The following is a 27,554-nucleotide window of genomic DNA, read 5'->3' as shown; positions in this document are numbered from 1 at the left end:
TAGCCTACACTGTGTGCACCCATTCCCTGAAACGGCTGAACTATATACACAGAAAAGACAGTACAGGTATAGACACATATTCTTCCCATCCTTCCACTGAAATGTATTGCTTTATCCATAACCCTTATTTATAATGCAAGTTGTGTAGTAGAATCTATTGAAAGCAACAAGCGCAGATATGGCAAACTTGAAAAGCAATCAAAGGCTGAAACAAGGGTGCATTTTTAAATATAACTGCACAGCTAATTAATGCTTTTGGTTCATGTGAAACTGTGAGCTTGATATAGCCAATAACAGATGGTAAAGGGGCCGGAATCAACCGCGAGCATGCCAAACATACAGTATACACATCGCTTGGCAGTTGTAACTACAAAGGCTGTGTGCTGCAACCCCCTTTAGTAAGTATTACTAGACTAAATGATTTTCCTTTAAACAGGGAGCCAAAAGGTACCATTTAGTTTCAATATTTTGAGCATTATGAAATAGCTTTAGTCAATCCATTTTCAGGTACAACACTCCATCTGCTGCTACTTTGCAATCACAATCATGTTGCGCAGAATTAAAGCCATAATAAATTGCACTTTTCACTTATCTGGACAAAAAAATATTTGCTTTTATTTTCTGGCTCATTTTTCATTCTGTAAAAAATATTAGTTTTAGACATATTGAAGAATTTAAAAAAAAATCTCAAAGGAAAAAGCTTAGGTTTTTAAGCTAGCAAGAAATAAGTTATGGGATAATGAAAGACATTATGAAATACTATGAATTCTAAAAGGTACTTAAAGTCAATCTTCTCCCTCGCTCTCCTTTTCGCACATTCATCAACCACGCATTCATTTGTTTTATATGGTAAATGGAGAGTAATAGCAGTGTAATTTATGCTTATTTTGACATATTTATTCACAATAGTGTCTTGCACTTAATTTTACTTGATTTTGCCTATTCACGATTGAACAACATTGAACTGTAAATACAGGTAGTGCCAGTCCTATTATATTGTGACAAAAAGTGAGGCACAGGATGAGTTAAAAATGAGACATTTTTTTTGTTCTGTATTAAATAGCAGCTTAACCTGATTTCCTGGTGGTGGGAATATGTAGGCTATGTAGGTCTCTCTTTTTTCTTCTTCTTCTTTTTTTATCCAGGTTACAGACAGACAGATGGTTCTCAGCAAGATGAGCAGCTATCCATATACACACATGGTGTGTGTGTGTGTGTGTGTGTGTGTGTGTGTGTGTGAGTGTAGGGTACAGTATATAGTATGTATACATAGCCTACTGTATATGTATAAAATAATAATATTAATATTTTAAGGGATAATATAAATTATTTATTTTTTATTATTATTATTATTGTTAATATTATTATTATTATTATTATTCGTAGTAGTAGTAGTAGTAGTATAAATATCCTTTAAATATCCCAATTGAAAAAGTGAAGTACGTATTTACAACGAAAGCTCACTACCCACGAGGAACTGAGGGGTTAATGGAGAGCGGTGAGTTGAGTTTGTCCAGCCTCTGGAGAGTCTGCGGGACCAGTCCCGTCTGAATGAAGGTTACAGACACTCAGAGACAGAGCAGGAGGAACCCAACCCAAACACATCCTGACAGACACAGAGCAATCTATGAATAACAAAAAAATCCCAAAGCTAGGTACAGATCGGTAAGTGTCACCTGACGCTGACTTTCATTCAAAATCATTGCATTGTAACAGTTAGACCCTGGAGAAGGGTTTGTGTGACACGTAGCTTGATGGCAAGATGCCCTTATTCTCCGTGCTAGAAGAGTTCCTGTGGATACAAGGAGTCGTCTATTAAGTTTCACAGCTGAAGTTTCAGAGAAAGATGGTTGTAAATAAGAGGTAGGGGGTTATTCACTCCAGTTATGTATTACAGGTAACGTCCTAGTATGCTTTACGTTCACTACATTGCGGTTTGCTGTGATAGCGGTCGATGAGCAACTGTCAAAACGAGTTATTTTGGGCTCTTTACGTTTAAAGGACCGTAATCGTGTAAACACATAGCCTATCGTTTTATCAGTAACGTTAGACCCCGAGCTGTTGTTCAGCCAAATTCAGACTTCAGAGCGCCCCTTCTAACAACATTACCATGGTAACCTGGGTTTCCGCTCAAATACCATAGTTACGACAGATATTGTTACTATAAATGGTTAAGGCCCTCAGACAAATAAATGTAAGCATATTTCTGTTGTTGCAAAATTGGCATTTGAACACTGCAATTATGCCTGTTTTTTTCAGTGCATTTCAGTATTACTGTAACATTACATTGTATTTTGATTTGTGTGTGTGTGTGTGTGTGTGTGTGTTTGTTGTAACCGACAGTCATTGAAAACCTCTTATTGATTTAAATTACCACTACCAAAATACCAATAATGCTTAAATAATGGAGACATTTCCTCTGTTTCACACATTTTACCACATCTTACACCAATCGAATATGTACAATATTTCCTTTATAAAGCAGTACAGCTATATATTATTTATCTTTGTCAGTTAGTATGGTTAAGATGCATCTCTTCATCCATCTAAGGTTGTTCCAGCATTTTATGGCTTGTGCAGGCAGTTAGTGCACACAGTATAGCATTGAATATGAGTGCAGCAGATGTAAGGAGGTTATTAGTTTTGGTGCTCAGTATTGCATTGAGACTATAATGTAATATCTGATCTCAAAGCTTGCTTTGAATGGCCCGTATAAGATGATTATATATGAGCTATTTTTGTGTTCTGTGCCTTGATTCGAAACATTTCCCCAGTTACTGATAACAAGATCAGAGGAAGATAGACTACTTGTTAACCATACCCCTTTTTATATTTTTTTTACTGTAGCTTTTATGTTTTTAATTTTATGCTTATTATTCATTGCCTAAGCTCCCATAACAGGAAACATTTTATTGTTTGAAACAATAATACTGTAGCTATATCAGTAGAACGGAACTCTACAACCCTTAACTAAATATAGAATCCTTCAGACTGCTCCTAACATAATTTGACTAATGCAGTTTGACCTCTGTTCAGGATATTGATGCACTTGCAGTGCTGGCAGGGGAACAGTGCATTGTGCCATCCTTACACAGGCTCAGGGAGAAAATTGTTCTCATGAAAGTCAAGTACGAGAGCTTTCTGCATGGAGAGTGTGTGGTCAGCGATTTTCCCCTCATCTCTCGGTGGCTCGATCAAGATTGCTGGACTCATGACACTGTTATCTTCCAGTGCAGTCTGATCCCGTTGTTGTTTGTGCCCGCAGGTTTCTCCGAACAGCCAGGCCTTTGGTGAACAAGAGTTATTGCTTTGAACTACAGAAGGCGTGAGGAAGAACAGGCCTGAAGATAAGCAAACAAGCAGTTACTAGGTGAAGGTGAATGTCTTGTGTCAAAGACTGCTGTCAGCAGACTGCGACACCAAATTTTTTTTTTCTAAGTCTTCCACTTATTGTCTGATGCGCTCAGCGGTGGCAAGTCTAAGCAGCCTTGTTCACCACCGGATTTTGGTCTATCCTTTTTGTCACTTTGAAAAAAATGTACACCTAATAATACATCAATAATCACCGCCAGTGTAGATTCTGTCGTCATCTACCAGAACCAGGACTAAGTTTATTCTTCTCTTTCAATTCTACTAGACCCTCTCATCTCAGCTGCCAAGACAACGAGAGCAAGGCATCTCCTTTAAGAGTCACTCAGCGCTAACAAGACAGACGTAGAGAGGGAGTAAAAAGAAGAAGAAGAGAGGGAGGGTGGGTGGAGAGCCAGAGAGAATTGGCGCTCAAGTGTGAGCGAGAGAGAGCACGCAGAACACAGCGTGCAAGTGTCTCCTCTAACCATTGGCACTCTGATACATTTCAAAGCCTCGCACCTCGCAGTGAAGAATCTGACAGAACGCGGGTAGCATCTGAGACTTGTACTCGAGCAGACGGCTGAACGAATGGGCTTTTATTTAAGGAGCAACAGTTCAGAAGGACTCGTCTGAGGCGGCTGTAATTGAGGATGAATTTCTGAGAGTCCTGCTGGGTAAGAAGGATCCAAATAGTGACTTAAGATTTTACAATTGCCCAGAAAGCCAAAAAGGCACCGGAAATTCGCAATGGATGAATGTCCTTGGATTTGTTGGCAAAGCTGATCTGTTTCTCAGTTTGCTGGTGCATTTGGGTCTCTGAGATTCTGCTTTAAGAGGACGAGTTTGTAAGGAGTTCTGGTACAGTTCTGTTCCACGCTGGACCACACAACCTATCTGCAGGAGGTCTGGAGAGCATGGGGAAATCAAACAGCAAGCTCAAACCTGAGGTGGTGGAGGAACTAACCAGGAAGACCTACTGTAAGTGCTTTCTGACTACACTTTTAAGAATGAAGGTTTCATTGAACAACTATTAAAGAGCCACTTTTGGGTTCCCCAGATAACCTTAATGGAACATTTCCTAAAAGAAACATTTTTTTTTAGTGTGAAGGACTTTTAATAATCTAAAGATCCATTTTTAACTAGTGCAAATGCAAAAGAAACATTCAGTAGATGTTACAGTTTCTATAGGGAACCATAAAATAATATTTATTTTTAAGGATGCATGTGATAAATGCTGTTTCATAGCCATGTTTTTTTTTCAGCCTTTGCGTAAAAAGGCCATGGTGGCTATTAAAACCACATTTTTTTATTCATCTGTTATCCTCTTGGGTCCAGCACATGCACTAATTAATAGACTAGAAATATGAGCTAATTGTTTGAAAACAACATTGTTTAATCCACACTCAAGATACCCCATATATTTTGTGACAAGAAATCACAATTCTTGTGGCATCACAAATTGTGATTAGCAGAAGCCTGTAAGTGGGCCTAATCAGCATGTTTTAAAAGCCCCCCAATTGGGACTCAAGCTTTCTGAATATGCAAATTGGTCGGTCTTGAGATCTGCAATCAGGCTGGTGGTTGCCCAGAGAGATAACTGAAAGTAGCTTGCTCTCTGCCAGTGAAGCAGATTGGGTTTCCATGGATGCATAAGCTATATACGTAAACACACTGAGCCAAGATCTCAATTCTAAAACTAATGCAGTTTAATGACAAAAGCATTGGAAATTCTAAGGACACAATTCACTGTAGGCCTTCTTTGCATTCTCCATTAGTTTGCTGTCTCTTTATATAGAAATTAATTGTTGTTCATATATTAATCAAATCCTATCTTAGAAACTGTTGCCATCCAGCTTATCAAGAAATATCAAGAAAAGTTTTTGCTATTTTCAAATGCAAATATATGGAAGTCCTGTGAGTTTAGTTGTAATATATATATATATATATATATATATATATATATATATATATATATATATATATATATATATATATATATAGGGTTAATTAAGTGCATCATCTGGGTATTTCAATTTTGTACATTTTCATATTGAAGACACAATGGCATAGTGCAGTACAAAAGTACAAGAAGTAGCATGCACCTACAAATAGAGTTTTAGAATGCACCATAGTTTATTTATTTTTTTTACAAAGATTTACAGCTAAATGAATCTGTGTGACAATATAAAACTCTATATTAGGTTACACTTTCTGAACCGACTAAGAACAAATACCTAACCTGACCATCCGTTTATTAGAAATGATTTAGGAAGCCAAATATAAAACATCTTACGATGATCTTTTTTTCATCAAACTTATGAAAAGAAGCCAAGACACTGTGAGTAAATAGTGTCGGTGTTAATAAGCAGTGAGCATGTTAAAGTAGGCAGCGCTGGCTTGAAGTCATGCAGATATAGAATGGGAAGTGACAGCCAATGGCTTCCTAATAATGGTGTCTGCTGTGTGTTGGGCTCAGTGGTGGGCGCTACATGGAAAGATGCTGGGCAGGAAATTACAGCATGCAGGGAAATGTGCCTCCGTGTTGGGATGGACTCCATGGCCCTCACTTTCTTTCTTTCTTTCTTTCTTTCTTTCTTTCTTTCTTTCTTTCTTTTCCTTTCTTTCTTTTCTTATTCTCTCTCCGAGTCTCTCTCTCCCATTTAATTGCCTCTCTGTGAGCATGGAATGGAATACTGTAATTAAAGCCTTATCAGCTGAAGGACATTGCATTTCTCTTTCTATCCATGTATCCCTCTTACCTACCCCTCTCTCTCCTCAGCAGTCCCTTATCTTTACCCTCCTTTGTTATTTTTTTCTCCTCATCCCCATTTGTAACCTTTATCGGTCTCTCATTCTTTTGTTCCTGTACATTTTTCAAGTCTCTATAAGCTGGAGCCCATAGCTAGAAATTATGTTTTTAATCGGGAAGAAGTTGTCAATTGTGTATTTTTAGTTTGCTTTGCTTAGCTCTATTGTCTGGGACTACTGTAAGAAAGGGAAATGAATGCTACACCTAAAATACAGGTTTTTGCAGTGTAGGATTACCAGGAATTAACCTTTTTTTTTTTTTTGATAGAGACAAGCAGTTTTGTACTTATTTATTGGTGCACTTGAACATAAATTAGCTGATCTCTATTTAACTGTTAGTCTTTAGATATTAATAATATTGTATTAGATTTTCAAAATTATATGTCATAAAATGTCTTTGAAGTCAGTTTAGTCTGAATTAAAAGTTGAATATAAGCAGGTTTTGATTCACAATAATTTATCCATTTAAACCTGTAGTAAATAAACAAATATAGTATGTAAAACATGTTAAAAATGGTTGAAATCATAAGTGCCACATACACCTTTAGAACATAATTTGACTTGACTTTTTGACTCTTTTCGATTCTTTTCAAAATGAACAGCTGGCCTCTCCTCTCTCTCTCTCTCTCTCTCTCTCTCTCTCTCTCTCTCTCCACTGCCATCCCAGATGCAACCGACTAATTCAATCTACACTTTCAGCCGTTTCATGTCTGCATTTTGCATATGTTTATGGCAATTAAAGGACAGCTTAACTTGTTTTACAGCTGTGGAGGCTTGCTGCTGCAAGTGTTTATTTGAGTGGGCTACATGATTGAGTTTTTTGCGTGGTGAAGTGCAAAGGGAAGCGTGCATGAATATAGACTAGATTTTAATGTAGGCAGAAGATTTTTCATTCTGCCAGGAAGGCCTTGATCAAAAGCTTATCAATCAGAACACTGGCTCGCCTTTTCAGTGTGGTGAAACAGATTTTCCATGGCATTTCACTACAAATATAAGGCACTTCTCTTTTGTTGGGTTATGTAACACTGGCATTTTCCATAGCAATTATTCGATTATTTAATGGAGGACATATCTCCTGGTATTGATCGAATGTAAGCTACTGTTGCATAGCTCTGTGGAGAATTGTAGCCTCAAAGAACTACAGCACTGGGCATTAGAGGCCTGAATGATTAAATGAGGCAAATTTAAACAAAGGCCTATATCACTGCCAGCTCACATCTCAGTAAAGTGCTACATGTAATCTCCAATGGTGCTTTAGCTCACTATGCGCTCAGAGCAGTGGAGCAACTGCCCCATTAAAGTTTTGCCCTTTCAGTTAGCAGATTTGCATACAATTGACATTTTAGGTTCCCTTTAGAGTGTTAGTAGCTATATAGTCCAAATGAAATAGGAGCTTGTGAACTCTTTAAGTACTAATGCACCAAAAAATGAACATTCTGCCATCATTTACTCACCCTCATGCCCTTGTATGACTTTTTCTTCTTCTGTTGAACATAATGTTTTTTAAATCATACACTAGTCAAACTTTTCAGGATTTCAGAAAGACAAAAGCACCATAAATCTATTATAAAAGTAGTATATACTTGTTATCAGGTTTATTGAATAAAAATATTTCTGATTAAGAACATTTGTTTGAACTGGCTTAAGTACTTCATCTAAAAATCGAACTGAATTTGTTCTTATAGACTACTTTTACAATGGTTTTATTGTGGCTTTTTTTTTTTTTTTTTTGCCAATTTGGAGCTTAACTGCCCCTCTTCCTTGTTCTCTTTCATTATATTGAAAAGGGTGGTGGTTACCTTTTATGTTCCATTGCAGTAAATCAGTAAATCACACAGGTTTGCCAAGTATTTCCATTGTTCGTTTGATCCGTGCCTTTAATTGCTCACAGCCATTGTGATAGTGACAGGGTGTCTGAAGGGGCCAGTCATTTCCTTCTCCGTCACGCTTTTCTAAATCTCTTTTTCAGAGCTTGAAATACAAACTCTTTGTTTACCCCCAATTAGAACAGTCCACCTCAACAATGATTTCCTGTGACTTTGCGAGGAGGCATCTGAAAAGATCTTGCTTCTGTATGGTTTCCAAGTGATTATTGGTCTTAGTACAAAGAGAGCTTGGCTGCAGAGTCATTCATAAAATGAGAAGGAGGGATGTTGGAGTCATTTTCGTATAAAACAAAAAGCTAGCATGAATTCACACAATTTCCTCTCAGCAGACCATTTAGTGAAACGTATTAGACATACAAATGTTTAATAGTGACAAAGGAGGGTTTGCACACACTGACTGTGTCAGGACCCTGAAAAATGTTGACTTCTCAGAGAGAACATAAAGATAGGAAAGCATCGAGGCATGTTTGAGTCCAATGTTTGCGTAACATCCTACAAAGATTCCTCCATCTGGTCGATTTTCTGAGGGCAGCATGAATGCATCATTTGTTGCCTGAAGCAATCCCAGCAGGGTTTTGCTGAGTTTATTTCTAATCATGGCCAGCCAAATTTATGGAGTTGGCTGTGGCTTTTCCAAAAAATTGCAATGCTATTATTTCTGCATTTTTTGCGTTGTTTTGCAACAAAAACTTATGAATAATCATTATTTAATTATGAAAATAAGTTTAGTTTGTTACCTTCATAAACATTTCTGAGTAAGGCAGGACTATTGATATAAAGCAAATAATGGCATACAGTCTACATTAAAACACATAACAAAATCAGTTTGAGATTTCTGTGAAGTACGATCAATTTCGATTTATCTAAAACTAATAAGCACAGTTATTTCAATAGTGTGCCCTTCACCACCAGTTACCAAGATGCTCCCGGTGAATGTGTCTTAACTTTTTAGTTCCTACAAGCAATTCAAGTGATCTGAAAACAATGCTAAATCATTAGGCTGTGGTTTCAGTTTTGGTGTTTTCATATTTACCTGCATATGCAACCTATATATGCCATTTTCAGTGATATCCAGTGTTTAGCTGTTCATGTAGAAGCATAAAAGGACTCTAAGATCCTGGAAATCCAGTAGAAGTTAGCCAATTTAGAACTAAGCTCTGTACTTTACATTTGAACCAATATTGGGTCATCCAATTGTTCTTAGCATACAGAATTTACATATTGTTAACAGTATATAATATCTTTTATTTTTATTTTTTTTACAGCCAAGTATGGAGACCCATACTCGGAATTCATGCTCTGCATTTAACCCATCCAAAGTGCACACACACCGCAGTGAACACACACACACCGTGAACACAGTGGGCAGCCATTTATGCTGCGGCGCCCGGGGAGCAGTTGGGGGTTCATGGTACTGCCAGCCCGAGACTCGAACCCACAACCTTAGGAGTCATACTCTCTAACCCTTAGGCCATTACTTCCCGTAATATATATATATATATATATATATATATATATATCTAAGAGCAGTGTCCTGTTTGAATAGCCAATAAGGTTTCATAACTCTGCCTTCTTTCCAGAAGCTAGGTGTCCAAGTCTCTTTACTTTTTTCTGTCTTAATCTCTTTTCTCTTCATCTTTTCCTCACAAATGGAGCACGGCATTCCCAAAGGAGGTTTTAGTGAGACAGGATGAAGGTAGACAGACATTGCCCACTCAAATCTTCAAAAGCTTTTCTTGCTTCCGTGATGGGCTTGAGCCACTAACTGCACAAACAGCCATATTTCACTAATGATGATTATCAACAAATGATGAATTCTCGAACCAATCAAACTGCCATTAGTCAAACACGACAGAAGTAGACGTTAAGTGTTATTTACATGAAGATTTCCAGTTACAGCAGATGTAAACTAAACCCATGCTGTGCTGTATTTGACATCCTGTGTCTGGCATAGCAAATTTCAAACTCTCTGGCACCACCAATATGCCAAATTTGCACTCATAGTAAGGTCTAGAAGAAAAATTCCTTGGCTCATGCTGAGTCGAATGCATCCCAAAACTAAAATTTCGGTGAAGACTTCTACTTTTTTTTATGTTCATCCTTGAGAGTTTGTCTGAATTTCACAATTGGCTTGGAATCATCTTCATTATGGCATCAAAAGCTTATTAACCGGTCTGCATGTAATGATTGATTTGCCAAATTAGATAGCATTTCTGATAAATTGATTTCCCTATAGCATATTCCAAATAAGATGCTTTATCCATACGTATTTTCAATTGAAATTGCAAAACTGCTGTTTTCCGTCTGTACTCATTTAAATCTCAAGCAGTTTTCCTCATAGGAATAGATGAGCAGCCATGCTCTTCAAGTTTGTTAGAGGAGGGACTCTTGGGGTCCAACTGTGAAAGCTGCCTCTCAGAATGCAGAGATGAGAGTAATATGATATTATGTCAGGGGATTTGTTGTTTTGCATTTGTAAATCACAAGCTTATGTAATCCGCCAAATGCTGCTGACCAACGAACCACAGCCTACTCATTGTCTTCTGGCTCTCACTTCTGTGTTTGCATTGTTTTTTGTTAGCCCTGTTACCTCTTATGAAGCGTATGAGGCTACAGAGTGTCCAATAAGTCTTCTGCAAGTCACTTAGGATAGATGTGTTAGCTAAGTGTTAAATTAATGTCAATGACCTACAAGTGAGTTCATAAAAAGTGTTGGTATTGTGCATTTTAGAGGACAGGCTGAATCACAAGAGGCAATCAGATATTATGTAATGATAATGTAGCACAGACAAATGTATATTTGTATTTGTTTCATCTTTAATTTATTAGTTTATTTATTATGTTCCTGTTTCCCCCTACAGTTACAGAGAAAGAAGTTCAGCAATGGTAAGTTATTTATCTATCTGTCTGTCTGTCCGTCTGTCCGTCCATCTGTTCTGTCTTTATACTACTCTATCTATTTTTCTATCTAGTTCTACACGTATTCCTCTGCTCAGTGTTTATCCTCCTCCTCTCATCCCTCTGTTGTCTGTTTTGGCACACTGGGCACACCATGCTTTTATACCTCCATCTGCTTTGGCCGCTCAACACAGCATCATTTTACATGTCCTCATCATTTTGTAGTCGTGCTTCCCAGGGGAAAAATCTCAGTGTCTACCCTTGAAACACACACATTTGACAGTAATGTTACAGTCCATCTCTCCGTTCACGTACCCAAATGTCAGCAAGGAGGAGTGTGTTGTTTGGCACACCTCATTCAATGTCAGTCTGTCACAGAGTTCAAGCGCTGGCACCTTAGCTGGCATGGCCAAGGTCAGTCCAGTCCTGGCACTGTGTGTCCCTGGGTGTTTGCCAGGCTAAACTGTTGACTCATTTCTGCCGCTGCGAGGAAAGGACTAAGATGTGGGGCTGCAGTGGGACGTGAGCTATAGGTGCCTTTTGAATTTACTCCGCCTGTCAGAGTCCTGTACTGTTGCTTCTTTAGTATCCATCTTTCCTTTGAGGATCCTTGCTGTGGAGAAATGATGTCACTAAAATGACACAGAGATGAAGGTGCAAAAAGCTGTTGTTTTTTAGTCATGTTTTTAACCACAGTGTCTTTGTGGTGCACAAATGCCAGAAGCGTGTGTGCATTTAAATTTAAATATTATCGTAATTTCAATTTATATACAGAAGTTTCTGGTCAGTAAGTCTGTTATGCTTTTCATGTCTGGATTTTGTTATTTTTTTTTTAAACCTTTTGAAATATTATGAATGTGTTTACTGGTACTTGCATGCCTACTTGCTGAATGAAAGTATTCATTTCTTTCTTTAAAGTCTTTAAATGGTGTAAGGTTATTCGGAATAAGAACTGTGGGATGGGGTCATTGGACATTTATTATTGCAAAATAACATGTTGGCGTGAAACAAGTGTTTGTGTTTTTAAATAGTAATAGAACATGTATATGTTTTCTCATAATGATTTCTGTCTGTCAAAAGGTAATAAATTCAAGTTACTTGTAACTATAGATTATACAGTTGTGCTCATGGATAACTTCGTCCTTAAAACTACTGTTGCCTTCTTAAAGGGGGGGGGGGGGTGAAATGCTATTTCATGCATACTGAGTTTTTTACACTGTTAAAGAGTTGGATTCCCATGCTAAACATGGACAAAGTTTCAAAAATTAAGTTGTGCGTTTGAAGGAGTATTTCTGTTCCAAAAATACCTCTTCCGGTTTGTCACAAGTTTCGGAAAGTTTTTTTCAAGTATGGCTCTGTGTGACGTTAGATGGAGCGGAATATCCCTATATGGGTCCTATGGGCACCTCCCCCCGGAAGAGCGCGCGCTCCCATATAGCAGAGCATAGACGAGACATTCACTGATCAGACCGAGAGCGTCGCGAAATGTCACAAAAAAAGAAGTGTGTTTTTGGTTGCCAGGGCAAGACAACAATGCACAGATTACCAAAAAAAAAACAGTATTAAGGGACCAGTGGATGGAGTTTATTTTTACAGAGCATCAACGGTGAGTTTTTTTTCCCTGCATTTCGAAGATGCTTGTTTTACAAACAAGGCCCAGTTTGACGCCGGATTTGCACATCGTTTATTTCTTAAGGATGATGCAATCCCAACGAAAAAGGGTCACGATCGTGTGCTGGAACCACATGCGGTGAGTAAAACTGCTTCAAATATCTCTGTGTTGTTAACTTAGCTATCGACGCGTAAGCACATCAAGTAAACAACATGCGATGTTGTCATCAAACTGCACTTTCCACATGTACACCTTAAAAAAAAAAAAAAAAAAAAAAAAAAGACGACATAAAGTGGAACTTAGTCATTTTCCAAAACCGCTAAACAAATATATACAGTTTCAGTACATACCACATAGAGACGTCCTGCTGTAGTCGTTGCTGCTGCTGCTCTTGTTCAATTTCAGCCTCTGGATCTGATTCTGGATCATAAATATACGGCTGAATCTGACAGTTAGCCATGGTTTGTTTTGGATGATGGTTTTTTCCTCACGGTAATGTCACAGCTTCCAAACGCTCTCAACGCAAAAGCCTACTCGCGCTCGTGATTCTTTACACGTCACGACTCCAGGCACTCGTGTTTTTCCGGGAAAAAATGGTACAGACTATCTTTCACTTATAAATATAATAAAACTAAAGACTTTTTGGAGTTATGAAGGATGCAGTACTACTCTATAGGTACTCAGATTAACAGGATATTGAGTGAAAACGAGCATTTCACCCCCCCCCCCCCTTAAAATAACTTCATTTCCAATTTTATTGACAGAAATGGTGTGTGTTTACTTCCAGGAGCTGCATATAGTCAGTTATCGCTTGTTATTTTCCTTATTCATCAGATGGTCAGTGAATGGACTGTGGTGGCAAATCTGAGGCTGAGTGTACTATTCTTGTATCTTTTTTGTGTGGTTGTAATTTTAATCTTTGTTATTCAATCTCAGACCTACAATGTAATAAAATCCCTAATCTCAAACTGAATTACAGAACTATTACTTAAGCCTGACAGAATTGCATTCTCTTTCATATAGGCTACAGAATTCATTGTCCTCTTATCCTAGGCATTCTGTCGCTGATAATACATACAGAAATGAAATCCCCAGCATTGACCAAGAGTTCCACTTGCTTTATGCATATAAATGACCGTTTTTATATGTGCTGATAGGCATTGATCAGCCAGCTACATTGCATTGCGGTTAACCAGCGCGGAGGCTGAATTAATGGCTTTGCACAGGTTAACCAACAGCCCCGGGAGCAACAATTAAACATCTCAGTGATTAATTTAGTCATTTGTCTTTCCCTGCAGGAGCTAATGGACTCATGTGTTCTGGACACCTTAATGAAAGTCTGTATTTGAATATACTGCAATCTACTGAAGTGCCTGTTAATGGAGGGCACAGCTAAAGTGCCATAAGGTGGCGAGGTTTTTGTCAGGAGTTTTGCTAAACAAAGTCACATTTTTAAGTCACGTTTCATTCATCTTCCCCTCCTGTGAAATGACAAAAGCTGCAAGTGGATAGTCGAGTCGAACCCAATAACCCAGTTAGCTCAATTTGTGAACAAATCATTCCGATGATTCATTCAAAAGAGTAAACTCGCTTAAGTATTCAATCATCCCTTTTTCTCAGATGTACAGAAGATGTGTACAGAAGATATTTTATTCAGGAACAAATGGCCAACTCTGCCAAAGAGACTAGCATTGTTTTGGGTGCTGGTATCACTACCATTCTCTCTTAAAGACATTGGTCACAAAAAAAAAGAAGAAAATTATGTCATTATTTCAGACATTATTTATTCTGCAAAAAAAAGAAAGAAAGAAAGGAAAAAAAAAAGTGTATATATATATATATATATATATATATATATATATATATAAAAGAATGTTTTAACTACTTTTGTCTGTATATTAAAAGTTATTTGGACATAAAGCATTCCAAATTTATTTGTTATCAACAAAAGAATAACTAGTCTACATTAAAAATGGTGACATGAACCACCATCATCAACTCACATGATATCTCATTGGTTCTTGCATGTCACATGACCAGACTTTCATGTCACCATATTTGATGTTGCAAGTTAGACCAGCATTAAACCATCAATAACCTGCTTGGACCATCAACATTGGTCTTTTCAGCAGGGATGACGTTTAATTACTGATTTTCACATCCGCGATCTAGACTGACTGAACTGATATTGTAGGCTGATGTAGTCGAATAAGGAACTTGTATGGACAGTTTAATAACGTGTAATTAGAGAACGAGGCAGCAGCATTTCTAGAAAGTGCCCTTTAGACACTGCAATGAAATATGCCTTCACTTCATCATCACATCTCAATGAAAGCTGATGTTTAACAGCTTTGACGGGGCAAATTTGTTTTCATTTGAAATCTGAACATTAAAAATGTCATTCCTTAAAACCATGCTGCATTTATGCACATCATATTTGAAGTATGAGAGCTTTGTGTTCCTTGCCTTTCAAAAAACAGCATGCGTTGCTTTGACAACAGTGGCGTGCTCAAATTAAGCCGCAATCAAGTCGGATTAGCTGAAACCGAAATGCCGTTACCCTTCTCATTTGCTCTGTGCTCACTCTGTGCATGCTTAATGCTGTGGAGAGTTTGAATTCTGTGTGTTGAGAAGTAGAGCGTTGTTCAGAGTTCCCTGATGGGGCGTAACAGTCCCCACCACCACCACCTACCACCTTTGCCAATGAATGGATAAAGCATGAATCATACTTACAGAGAACATTTTCTCTTTTCTTGGAGCTGTAAAAATAGCCCAGCTGATTTGTGAATCATTCAGTTGACTGACTGTTTTTCCTGACTGGTGTGGTGTAATGGGGCAATTGCTGAGACATTACACCGCTGGCATTCCTCCGCATGTGGCCAGAGGATGGCGTCATAAAGCTACAGGAGGTTATATAGACTCCTGACCCTCTGCGAGATACTTGTGTGCATGTGGCAGAAAATATCTTTGATTGGTTTTATGGTTGTGTATAAAATCCTTCTTTGGTACACGTCATTTCTGGACTTAAAATGTCTCATATCCTCAGCCGAACCATTCATAATAGTGAGTAAACTTACTGATAATGGCTGTGTGTTTAAGACTTGCATATCCTTTGAATGTTTAATTAAGCATGTTTTTAATCTTATTTGAACTTAACAGTCTGGAAATTTGCCTATTCTGTTTTCTATTGTCTTCCTGTTTCCTAAAATGCATCTTAGTGATCTTATAAACAATTCATCCATGCAAAATGTCAACAAAAGACTTCTCTAACCATTTATTTGCTTAAACCATATCCTTCCATCATTGACCACAAACTTGCGTTCAGATCTGCCTCAATCAAATCAACAACCAATGAACAGAACCATATTTTTATGCTATTTGCATAGAGGTGGAAAAAACTATCCGTGGTAGTAAAAAAATAAAAATAAAATAAAAAAACCATTTAATCAGCATTAGATTGTTTATTGATTTTCTGGGTAGTCTTAGCTGCCTATGAGCAGTGATGACTTTAAAAACACATTTATGCTACAAACGTACACTAGCTCAGTGAAATTTGCTGGATGAAGTTACAGAGTTAAAACTTACAAAGATTGATGTAAACTGTTGCATCAATTTTTTTTTAAACCCCAAACATTTGTTTTCAGGGAATAGACAAGTTTAATTTCCTCTGTTGTTAAAGGATGTATATTTGTTGTCTGAAGTCCTGAATTAGTTCTGAGGTATCAGAGTCTGCTCATCATACTGAAGGCAAAATTGGGATCATTCCAAACCAAATTGGGGTATGCAAACAAACCCATATGACCTTGCGCTTCTCCTGTCCCTCATGTTAGCGGAGTCTACTTTCCTTTAAGCGAGGAAGTTCCTGCCCTTTATCATCAGGAAAGGGAGAGAAAAATAGACAAACTGAGTAAGAGAGAGGCTGTCGTGAGAGTTTGGTAGCTTAAATCACAATGAATCTCCATTAGGAGTTTCAGCATGCGAGTCAAAGCTGAGAGTGTTGTGCTGAGATATCGATAGACCCACTTTCCCTTCACGCTCACGTCACCTAACAGCCTGAATTCACATTCTGTGATAAACTGAGCTGCACTAATAGTCTGCTTGGGTGAAGTTGACATTAGTTGATATAAATTTAATGCAGTATTTAAGTTTGACAATGTTGCTGTTTGTTATATTATATTATATTATATTATATTATATTATATTATATTATATTATATTATATTATATTATATTATATTATATTATATTGTTCAATAGTGTGGTTGGTTTCTAAGTAGTTTTTTATGTTTTTAATGTATCTTATGCTTACCAAGGCAATATGTATGTACTATATAATAAAAAAGGAATATATTTATAATAATCTGTGATATTATGGACAGTTATTAGAATTTAAAATAACTGTTTTATATTTGAATATAGTTTAAAATGTAATTTATTCCTTTGATGTTAAAGCTGAATTTTCAGAATTTACTACATGGTCCTTCAGAAATCAAGAAGACAATGTAATGTAAAATATATTTTCTTTGAAATCGTTTGTAACATTAGGAATGTCTTGACTGTCATTTTGATCAATTTAATGCATCCTTGCCGCATAAAACACATTCTGAAACTAAATGAAGTGTTTCATTATTTTTATTGGAATAAGGAAAAGAAAACTTGAAAGCTTTTTCTGATGAGAAGGTTTGACCAGCAGGGTAGAGTAGACAGGAGACATCAGTTGCTACCTGTAGTTTAGTGAAAGTTTCATTCTTGTTTCATGTCATTCTCAAGTCACAGCAGGGTTCAGGAAGCCGACAGATCTAGCTATAAATTATTTCTAACTGTCAGAAAGAGAACAGACTTCAGAGATCTTATGAAGCAGGAGGCAGAGTATAAAGACATAAGCCTATTTTGTTAGCATGGAGATCAGTCAGGTGCTGTGCTCACAGATGAGCATAGACTGTTCGACAGTCTTCTGTAACATCTTGCCCACTTTTCAAAGACATTGTTTGAAATGATAGTGTTTTTTTCTCTCTTTCAGGTACAAGGGCTTCATAAAAGATTGCCCGAGTGGTCAGCTTGATGCTGCAGGTTTCCAGAAGATCTACAAACAGTTCTTCCCCTTCGGCGACCCCACCAAGTTCGCCTCATTTGTCTTCAATGTTTTTGATGAGAACAAGGTGAAGTGCACATCACTGTTAGGGTCTTGCACAAAATAATTTCTTTAGGGATGGAGACATTCTGTCTTTCTGTCTTTCTTTACCTAGGTCAGTGATCCTTGATTTTATATATATATATATCACTCTTGTCATTTAAATCTATTGCAAATCAAGTTTCCAATGCAGAGCGATATTTGTACCTACACATGGAGTTTTTTATATAGAACATTCTATATCAGACACTTATAAGGTTCCTTTACTGTTAGGATGCTGCCTATGTAGACAGCAAACAGCGAGAGCCCTCAGGTTTTGTATCAGAGCACGTATGTGTATGAATGGGAGGTGAAAGGTTAATTATTCTCACTCTCTTGTGAATTGTGCTCTGTTCCTGTTATTAATTATTCATTAAATAGCCTCAATTTGTTATCTATGCAATCTGTAATGTGATTAGGAGCCAGTTAGCCCTGCCAGATAAGAGTCGTCTGGCAGCCAAACCACTTTCAGAGATCACCCACAGTCGAACTAGTCCCTATGTTTATTTATAGGTTTTGAAAGGCACCGCTGTTAGTGAGAGACATTAGTCTTGGTCTTTGTTTGCTCTTTTCTAGTACTCTGTACCACTGCAGTGCGTTTCACCTCTGATTCACTTTTCCAGTCACCGTCTCATGGTCAGTGTTCTGGAGATGTTATCAGTGTGGGCTTGTAAGGAACTGCAGGGATGTCTTACAGAACAGACTCTGTAGTCTGACTCTAGAACAGAGGTCAAAGAGACACAAACTCTGCCTTCCTTGAATTTGTGCTCCATTAGCAGCATGAGTCTGTTCCTGCAAGTTAACAGTCTTATTCTATGATATGGCATTTGCGTTATCCTTTTTCACATTTGATTGTTACAGCTATGAAAAAAAAAAAAGTTTATATATATATATATATATATATATATATATATATATATATATATATATATATATATATATATATATAAAAACTAAGGAAATAGTGAAATGTGTATTTCACCCAAACATGGCAATTCTGTCATCATTTATTCACCTTCAAGTTGTTCCAAACCTTTATGAATTTCTTTCTTCTGCAGAACATAAAAGAAGATATTTTGAAGAATGTGTGTAACCAAACAGTTGATGGTGATCAACTGTGTTTTTTTAACCTGTATTTTTCAAAATATCTTCTTTTTAATGTTCAATCAAAGCAAGAAACTCATACAGGTTAAACGATGACAGAATTTAGATTTCAGGTTAAACTATACCTTTAATCAGGTTAGACGCAATATTGAATTTAACACGGATGAAAACCAAATATACTTACAATAAGCTTTCAATCTGCACAATGAAGCATATTATAAAGGTCCTTGATCATGTAATTATCACAACTCGCGACTTTGAAAACTAGAAAGTACTGCTGAACAATCGGTATGTTATATATATTTCCACAACTGAATAAAATAGTTAATTGTGACTTTTGATCTTACAAATCAGTTTTTTTTTTTTCAGTTTACATCTCGCAATTCTTACTTTTTTTCTCTCTCAGAATTTTGACTTCATGGCTTTCTCAAAATTGTGAGATACAGTTATGAATTATAGAGTCAGAATTGTGAGTTATAAAGTCAAAATTGCGAGAAAGTCAGAATTGCAAGATATAATATAAAAAAAGACTGATATGTTGTCACAATTCTGACTTATTAAGTTGCAATTGTGAGTTTATATCAGACAATTCTGAAGAAATTGTGAGATGTAAAGTTGAAATTGCAAGAAAAAAAGTCTGAAATGTGAGATCAAAAAGTCGCAGTTAACTTGTTTTATTTTTTATTCAGTGGCGGAAACAGGCTTCCCTAGTATATTGTATAAACAAAAGTAAAATCCATTAAATGCACTAAACATCGTGTATTTTCAGCATCTGCCAGCAGGGGCTAATAGGGTCATGATGATGAGCCAGACCTCAGCACCTTTATAAACTTGACTTGACCTGATCCCCACTATGTGCGTTTTCAAAGAAACACTAAACCCTTATGACCATGTAACATTCAAGCAGATCATCTAAAATGCAAGTCTAGGCAGGGATATAAGAAATGTTTTATGTTGTGGAATACATCTCTGAGCATAATGAAATCCATCATTAAAAGTGAGATAAAAGATGAAATAAATGGCTGTCCTCCAAAAGGTAGTGCTCTGAATAGTGGAAGTGTTGTAGGGCAGTAACAGTAACTGTTGTTGTTGTTCCTCATGACCGGCTGCATGAGACAGCGAAAGCAGATACACTCACAAATGTGACTCATAAGGAAGGGTGGCAAGAAAGTTGAGTCACCTAGAGTTTGCCCAAGGCAGATAGGAAATGCAACAATTTGGTTTAATGAGATTCTATGTTTTGATGACACCGAACTGAACCTTTGAACCTCAAGGCTGTATTTGACTGAAACCTAACACTGCATGCTAGATTCAGTCTGCAGATTGTGTAGCAGGAACTGGAAAACTCATAATGTTGAAAGGAAAATGGATTAAGAGAATGGAATACAGAGGAATTCAGTAGGTAAACATGAATTTGATTCTTGTTCCATCAGTGAGTGAGAACATACAATAATAGCTAGATTGTAGCTGATGTGTAATTTTTAAATAATTTTTATTGTATCTTTAAACTACTTTAGTACATTGTAGTAATTAAAAAATACATATAATATTTATTAGAATTAGGAAATATAAAACAATTTGTTTTATTGTTTTCTGTTTTTCTTTCTATTAATATATAGAAATTATAAGAAATTATATAAATATTATATAAATGTTTTTATTCATTTATTTTTATTTTTTTTTGTGGCTGAATATATCCGATTTCATGGTATAGCACAAACAAATCTATGAAAGTGCAATGGTAGTGAATGCTTTTTGTAGCCTTATCTTTCATTGTCTATAGTGAGCCTTTAGTATATAGTCTAATTGCTGGCATGCATAATTGCAGTGTTTTTATTTTATTTTTTTATTTTTTTACATGCTATTTGTACTCTGTAGTTCAAGAACAGTTCAGTCTGAAATAACACATTGCAAAAATAAACAATTGCAAATCAGGCAGGGTCACCTGGATGTGAAGGCTTGCCAGTGGAACAATGCTTTGATTGGATAATTTTATTCACAGAACTAAATGCTGTCTGTCATTGTTAGTGCCTCTTCAGAAGTTCCTTAAGCCCACCACTTCGGTCTGATGTGAAGATGACAGAAAACAGAGTGCATAGTCAATATAATAAAATTCACACAATAAAGTAAGGTTTGAACAAGCAAGCTGAGGGTTTTCACCCCCTGAGGTTTCAAGACATATTTTGGAAGATCTTAAAGCTGTGTACTAAATAACATGAAAGTGCATTCATTTACCTCTCTTGTTCTAGAATAGACAAATCATAAAATGTGTCATAACGTATCTGCTGGTTATTTGGAAGTGGAATGCATTTTGTAATGGTTGCTGGTGCCAGCCTGTAGCCCCAAGGCAGTGCAGGGGGTGGGACAGGAATAGCAGCCCACTGGCCCATTTTATTCTGCCAGTCAACAGAAGACTTCTGGGTAACACTTTACAATAATGTTCTATACTTAAAAATTAGTTAGTACATTAGACATCATGAAAAAAACTATGAAAATTAGTTTTTAAAGCATTTAACAGCATATGTAAAGCATTTAATAGTGTATGATCTAATGTTAGCTTTTACGGTTAAAATGTATTTGTAGGCTGTTTGTATAAATTAATTAAAATAAAAGGGAAATAACATACATATATTTTTTTTTTTTTCACAGGATGGACGGATTGAGTTCTCAGAGTTCATTCAGGCCCTGTCTGTGACCTCACGTGGGACTTTGGATGAAAAGCTCCGCTGTAAGCAAGTTTTTGTCTAATAAAAGCCCATTCAAGTGAGAATCAGTGAAAGACAGAAGTACCTTTGTGAGATGCTTCATAAAACAGTAAGCATTCTGAATATACAAAATCCCAGCAATGACACTTAAGTCACATTTAAAAATCAATGTTTTTCATATATATATATGTTATCTTATATGTTAGGACAGTATTTGGCCGAGATACAACTATTTGAAAATCTGGAATTTGAGGGCGCAGAAAAATCTAAATACTGTGAAAATCGCCTTTAAAATTGTCCAAAAGAAGTTCTTAGCAATGCATATTACTAACCAAAAATTAAGCTCTATTAAATTTACAATAGGAAAATTACAAAATATTTTAATGATTTTTGGCATAAGAGAAAAATAAATAGTTTTGAACCATACAATGTATTGTTGGCTGTTGCTACAAATATAACCGTGATACTTATGACTGGTTTTGTGGTCCAGACTCACACACACACATATATATATATGTATATACACACACACACACACACACACACACACACACACATCTAGAGCTGTTGCGATTAATTGCATCCAAAATTAAAATTTCTGTTTACATATTATATTTATATAAGCGTAACATATTTTTCATAAATATATACTGTATGTGTGTGTATTTATATAGACATAATAAATATACACAGTACACACACATATATTATGTAAACAAAAACGTGTGTATATATATATTTTTTTTTTTTAATTTTGACAGCACTTATACATACACATAATTATATCACATTAATATGTATTTCTTACAAATAAATTTTACATGGTTTAATATTTTATTATCATATACTCAAAAGTTCATACATTAAGGCTTTAAGTGTCTGAATATTTTTTGGGGAGCTGTATTTTGTCAAATTGATTAAATTTGAAAATGACCTCAACGTATAACAAGCAAAGCAATTTTCTTGCTGATACTAAACAGACTCTTTTACATATACGGGTCGCGTACCGCCTCTTTCTCTGTTGACTCTTCACCCCAGGCACTGACCTGTGTTTGCACTCTGCTGTGTGAGATGAGCAGAATGAAGTGGGGCTGTTTGGGTGGGACGTCCTAGAGTCCTGGAGTGAAGAGAAAACCATAGATGGCGAGATGAAAGAGTCGCTCTTCACTGCTGTAATTGCAGTGCAATGATTTGACTTATACAAAGCATGCCTTTTTCACCCAATCCTGCATCTATCATTCCCTGTAGTGCTTACATATCTGCTCTGCTAACAATGCATTTCAATACATAATCAAAATATATTAAACCCAGTCTACCGAGATGCCTGATGGTGCTTTTTTTCATGATTTAAAAAAATTATTATATATTATATTATATATTATATATGATATATACATATATCACACAGAGACACACACAAAACAGCTTATTTTGCTGCTTGATATTTCAAACTGGTATTTCTTATTTTAATGTATTATCTTAATTATAAACACAATGGTTTCTATTGCAAACTGTTTACTGTTTACTGCACTTTGTTAAGATTTGCGTTATTTCCTTATAGCAGCTAATGAATCGGAAGTCTTGCACATTCACACAAAACCTTTTGCAGCATAGTATTTCTGCACACTCACCATGACTTCTTGTTACACGCTTTAGGGGCCTTCAAGCTTTATGATCTTGATAACGATGGCTATATCACACGTGAGGAAATGCTCAATATCGTAGATGCAATCTATCAGATGGTGGTAAGTCACCGTTCATTTCAACTCTAATTATAGTAGGAACATATGGCATTCATTTAATGAGTAAAATCTTTCATATGTCTTTAAAATTACTTACATTTTTTATTTAAGGGAAACACAGTGGACCTTCCAGAAGAAGAAAACACGCCGGAGAAGAGAGTGGATCGCATTTTTGCCATGATGGATAAAGTACGGATGTACTTTCTTCTTGACCCCAATCACACGGAACCAGTTAATAATCCAAACCAAAACCCAGTGTTATTATGCAGAGGGCTGTTTATTTTATTAAATTAGTGGATTTATTTTATAATAAATCACCTTAGCAGACTAAAGACTATATATTTTCTTGGTTTTGGAAAAGAAAGAAATGTGCACAGATTTGTAATGACATGAGGGTGAATTAATAATGACAGAATTGTCATTTATCGGTGGAATATTCCTAAAAACCTAAGGATTTTTTTGCAGTCCAAACTCAACAGTAATGATTATCGATCAACCATCACTAAAACCATCAAAAAAGTCACTCATTTATAGCTCTGATACAATTTACTAACCACATTCTCATCATCAATCCAGTGCAGATTAAGGATAGAGTAGGAAATAAGAGCTCATATCTGTGGTAAAGCTAGCGTCACTAACGCTGCCCTCGGGTCTATAAACGCCGTTTTGGCATGCGCTACTACTAACATTGGAGCCTAGCATTAATGCCCACTCAAGCCCTCTTCAAGCCCTGAAAGATGAGATCAGGACTTGTTTGGGAATGTTGACAGAGATGGAATGCTTTCCAATACTGTAGCAATCTCAGATAAGAACTGCACCCAATGAGGAACCAGCGGGGTTATTTTAAGGACTTAGTGCTTCTTCAAGTACCACACTGAGCCACATAAGGTGAAAGAAACGTTTTCATCGCCTACTCTGTTGTGAATGTTTCTTCATTGGATCAGACTGCTAGCACTCGCCCCCTGCTGGGCATGTGGAGCATCTTAAAAGTGGGAGAGTGTTCTCCTCATGCATAATTGAAAATCCTCATGGCTGTTTTTTTAGTATCCTCCAGTTTGTAAACTGATGTAACCTTAAAGTCTATTCCACATTCGTTTGAAGTGTCATGCATTCGCATAAAACCACAAACGACCTTAAAATAATACATAGTTGTTTGTACTCAGCATTTGAGACGGTTGTGATTCTAAACAATGTTTGTTTGTTTACCCAGAATGCTGATGGGAAGCTAACCCTGCAGGAGTTCCAGGAGGGATCAAAGGCAGATCCCTCTATTGTCCAAGCTCTGTCACTCTATGATGGCCTCGTATAGTAACAGGTATGTTGTGCTAAATAGAAAAGTATATTCTACATTTTAAGGGATACAATCGAATACGAGAAATACGAGAGCTTTCTGACCTTCCATAGACAGCAACACAGCTACCACATTCAAGACCCGTTCATTGTTGAATGAAGTCTTTATTTTTCTTTGCGCACTTTTATCGTAGCTACATAAAATGAAAGTTAAACCACTGATGTTACATGGAGTATTTTAACAATGTTCTTACTACCTTTCTGGGTCTTGAATGTGGTAGGTCTCAGAAAGCTCTCGGATTTCATCAGAAATATCTTAATTTGTATACCAAAGATGAAAGAAGGTCTTGGGGGTTTAGAACAAAATGAGGGTGATTTAATTAAAAACTCGAATTCATTATTATTCTTTTTTTAAGAACTATCCCTTTAAATAAAATTTAAAAAAAATCTTATGGTTGTTGTACAGGTACGTCAAAGGATCCAGTGCGGTGCCGTCCCACAATGCCATTCAAGAAGATGAGTCTTTGTTGTTTGATCTCTCATTCTGGACACTTGGACACTTCTGGAGACTGAGAAGTCTCACCACAAGCAAATCACATTTCATCCAGCAATGACAGAAAAAAACAACTTGTGCGTGTGTGTGTGTGCGTGTGTGTGTGTGTGTGAATGCTAAACTGCAGGATCCCATTGGAACTCCACCAGTGCTTGTTTTCTGCCGAATAAACATACTTGAGAGTAAATGGATGGCACTGATTGTTAAAGAAAAGCATGCTGGAGAACCTACAGTAAATTAGAAATGTAAATATGTGTAAACATTTCATATTTTTTAATCATACTTTGCTGGGATATTGTGGATGTGCGCCTCATATATAATTTAAGAGACTGTTGGTATTTTATTTATTTCTTGTTTACTTTAAAGTATATCCATCGCAGCTGTTACAAGCCTGAACATTTCTAACAGCCTCTTGGAATGAAAGACTGTAATCCTGTTTTGCTTTTTCTTTGGAACTTTGAATGTGAATTAATTTATTATATTTGCGGAAGACAGCTCCCATTGTGAAGAGTGCGCTGCCCATTCATTGCTGGCAAAAGTCATTGCAGAGTCCTCAAGCTACTTTTGAAATAAGGCACAGTAACCAAGCAACATGCTACAATGTTATCACTGAACAGTTGCTCCTCGAAACTGATGTAAGTACCTTTGTAATGAAGAAACAATCAGTCTACCATCTGCTAACTTCAACTACACCTCTGCCTTTGTCTTTTCCTGTGTCATTTTCCTGTCAAACTAAAGTCATAGACTTGAACCATGACACTCCTCTCAAAGAAAGTAATTGGGTATGTGCTGGGTAGGTTTGAGTGGGTCTCATGCTTTATCAGTCGCTCTCTGGCTGATGATTAAATTTGAGTCACTGCATAATTGCCTCTAATGTTATTTTCTCGTCGGTAAGTAAGATGGAGGTTTTAATATCTGATGTGTCTCCTCTTGATATTTCAACAATGGCTGCTTCCATTTTCATCACTGTGTGCTATGTGTAGAACTGCTGTGCTCATAATAGGACAGTGTTCCACAGGCTCACAGACCTTGTATTCCATCAGCACAATGGATTCGCTGGCACGCTTTCAAAACAATTCACTGTGGTCAATGAATCCCTGAAGTAATCGATTGTGTCACCCTAAAGGAACATAAATCAAATTCACCCATAAAAAAACATATAAAATAGATGTCTCACTCTCCATGTGTGCCATTTTCAGAGAACCACAAGAGCGTTAAGATTTTTTTAACAAATATTTGTATTCAGCAAGAATGCATTAAATTGATAAGAAGTGCAAGTAATGACAATTATAAAGTACAATTCAATTCTGCTGTATAATACACTATATTCATAAAGTAATTTACAAAATATTAAGCGGCACAACTGTCTTCAACATTCTTTACAAGAATAAATGTTTTTGTTGTGCAGCAAATCAGGATGATTTCTGCAGGATCATGTGACACTTAAAATTTAGCTTTGCCATTTTAAGAATAAATTACAATTTAAAATACAATCAAATGGACAGTTATTTTTAATTTTAAGCTTATTGTACTTTTCATCAAATAAAAGCCACATTGGTGAGCAAGAAATATCTGTATATATGTACATATAATGTATTTAAAATGTTTTAATGTATATATATATATATATATATATATATATATATATATATATATATATATATATATATATATATATATATATATATATATATATATATACAGTATATAAACAATTTAATATATAAAATGTAAAGAATTATTGTAAAAAAAATAATCTATTAAGATGTAATATTATTACTGATTGTTGCTTTTAAGAAATAATGAGAGAAAAAATAGGGGAAAAATAAAATTACATATTTATGTCAAACAAATATAATCAGTCATCTCTCCTTGTCATAAAAACCCCAAATATGGTATCATTTCAAATTTGACTGAAAAGTTTTTTTGTTTTTTTTTGGATGTACTGTAACCTTGCAACAGTTCATGAAGGCACACAAGGGTTTTAGGTATCAGCCGGGTCTTGTGATGGCTTGTTGCTGCCTCTTGAAAGTTCATGTCTAGCCCTGCAGTAATGGAGCTCTCATTGTGCGTCTATGGCACGTCTTCCGTTTCATTATGTGGTACTCAAGGCTGGTGGCCCAGTCAACACGACATCTGGGGCTTCTGATTCAGCAAGAACTAAAAGGGTTCTCGCTGACTAAAGTAATACAGACCCCACGCTCAGCTCGCAGGCTTAGTTTCCCGATCCAGCACTAAAACAAAACAGACTTCACACCCTAGTCACACGGGACAGCTAGAGAATAACAGTGAATAGAGGAGGAGAGGAATGTTTCGCACAGGCACGAATTGTTACATGAAGGGTCATAAACATGGTTTTTGCAGTGAGGTCTGGATTATTTATCCCATGTTGTTAAGTGCAGCGGGTGATGAACCGCCTGTTTGGAAAAATTAGA

General features: G+C 36.4%; 1 protein-coding gene across 6 annotated transcripts; it reads left to right on the top strand.

Annotated features, from left to right (window-relative positions):
• Positions 1–1,514: 1,514 nt before the first annotated feature.
• LOC113107721 (neuronal calcium sensor 1) lies at positions 1,515–25,978 on the top strand. Of its 6 annotated transcripts, none has more exons than XM_026270409.1 (11): positions 1,529–1,665; positions 3,037–3,159; positions 3,266–3,370; positions 3,638–4,329; positions 10,907–10,931; positions 17,576–17,714; positions 21,479–21,557; positions 23,191–23,279; positions 23,388–23,465; positions 24,487–24,591; positions 25,033–25,978. In XM_026270409.1, exons 4-10 carry the CDS (start codon positions 4,266–4,268, stop codon positions 24,583–24,585), a joined length of 573 nt encoding a protein of 190 aa, XP_026126194.1. In that variant the 5' UTR covers positions 1,529–1,665; positions 3,037–3,159; positions 3,266–3,370; positions 3,638–4,265; the 3' UTR covers positions 24,586–24,591; positions 25,033–25,978. The 6 variants fall into 6 exon arrangements, with proteins under 6 accessions (XP_026126193.1, XP_026126188.1, XP_026126194.1 ...); XM_026270404.1 differs by having other exon boundaries at positions 3,266–3,376; XM_026270408.1 differs by lacking the exon at positions 3,037–3,159 and having other exon boundaries at positions 1,515–1,665.
• The last annotated feature ends 1,576 nt before the right edge of the window (positions 25,979–27,554 follow it).

The sequence above is a fragment of the Carassius auratus genome, chromosome 8 (genome assembly GCF_003368295.1).
Source record: "Carassius auratus strain Wakin chromosome 8, ASM336829v1, whole genome shotgun sequence".
NCBI classification, from domain to species: Eukaryota; Metazoa; Chordata; class Actinopteri; order Cypriniformes; family Cyprinidae; genus Carassius; species Carassius auratus.
Note: the sequence above shows the minus strand (reverse complement) of the source record. Positions and strands in the feature narration are given on the sequence as shown.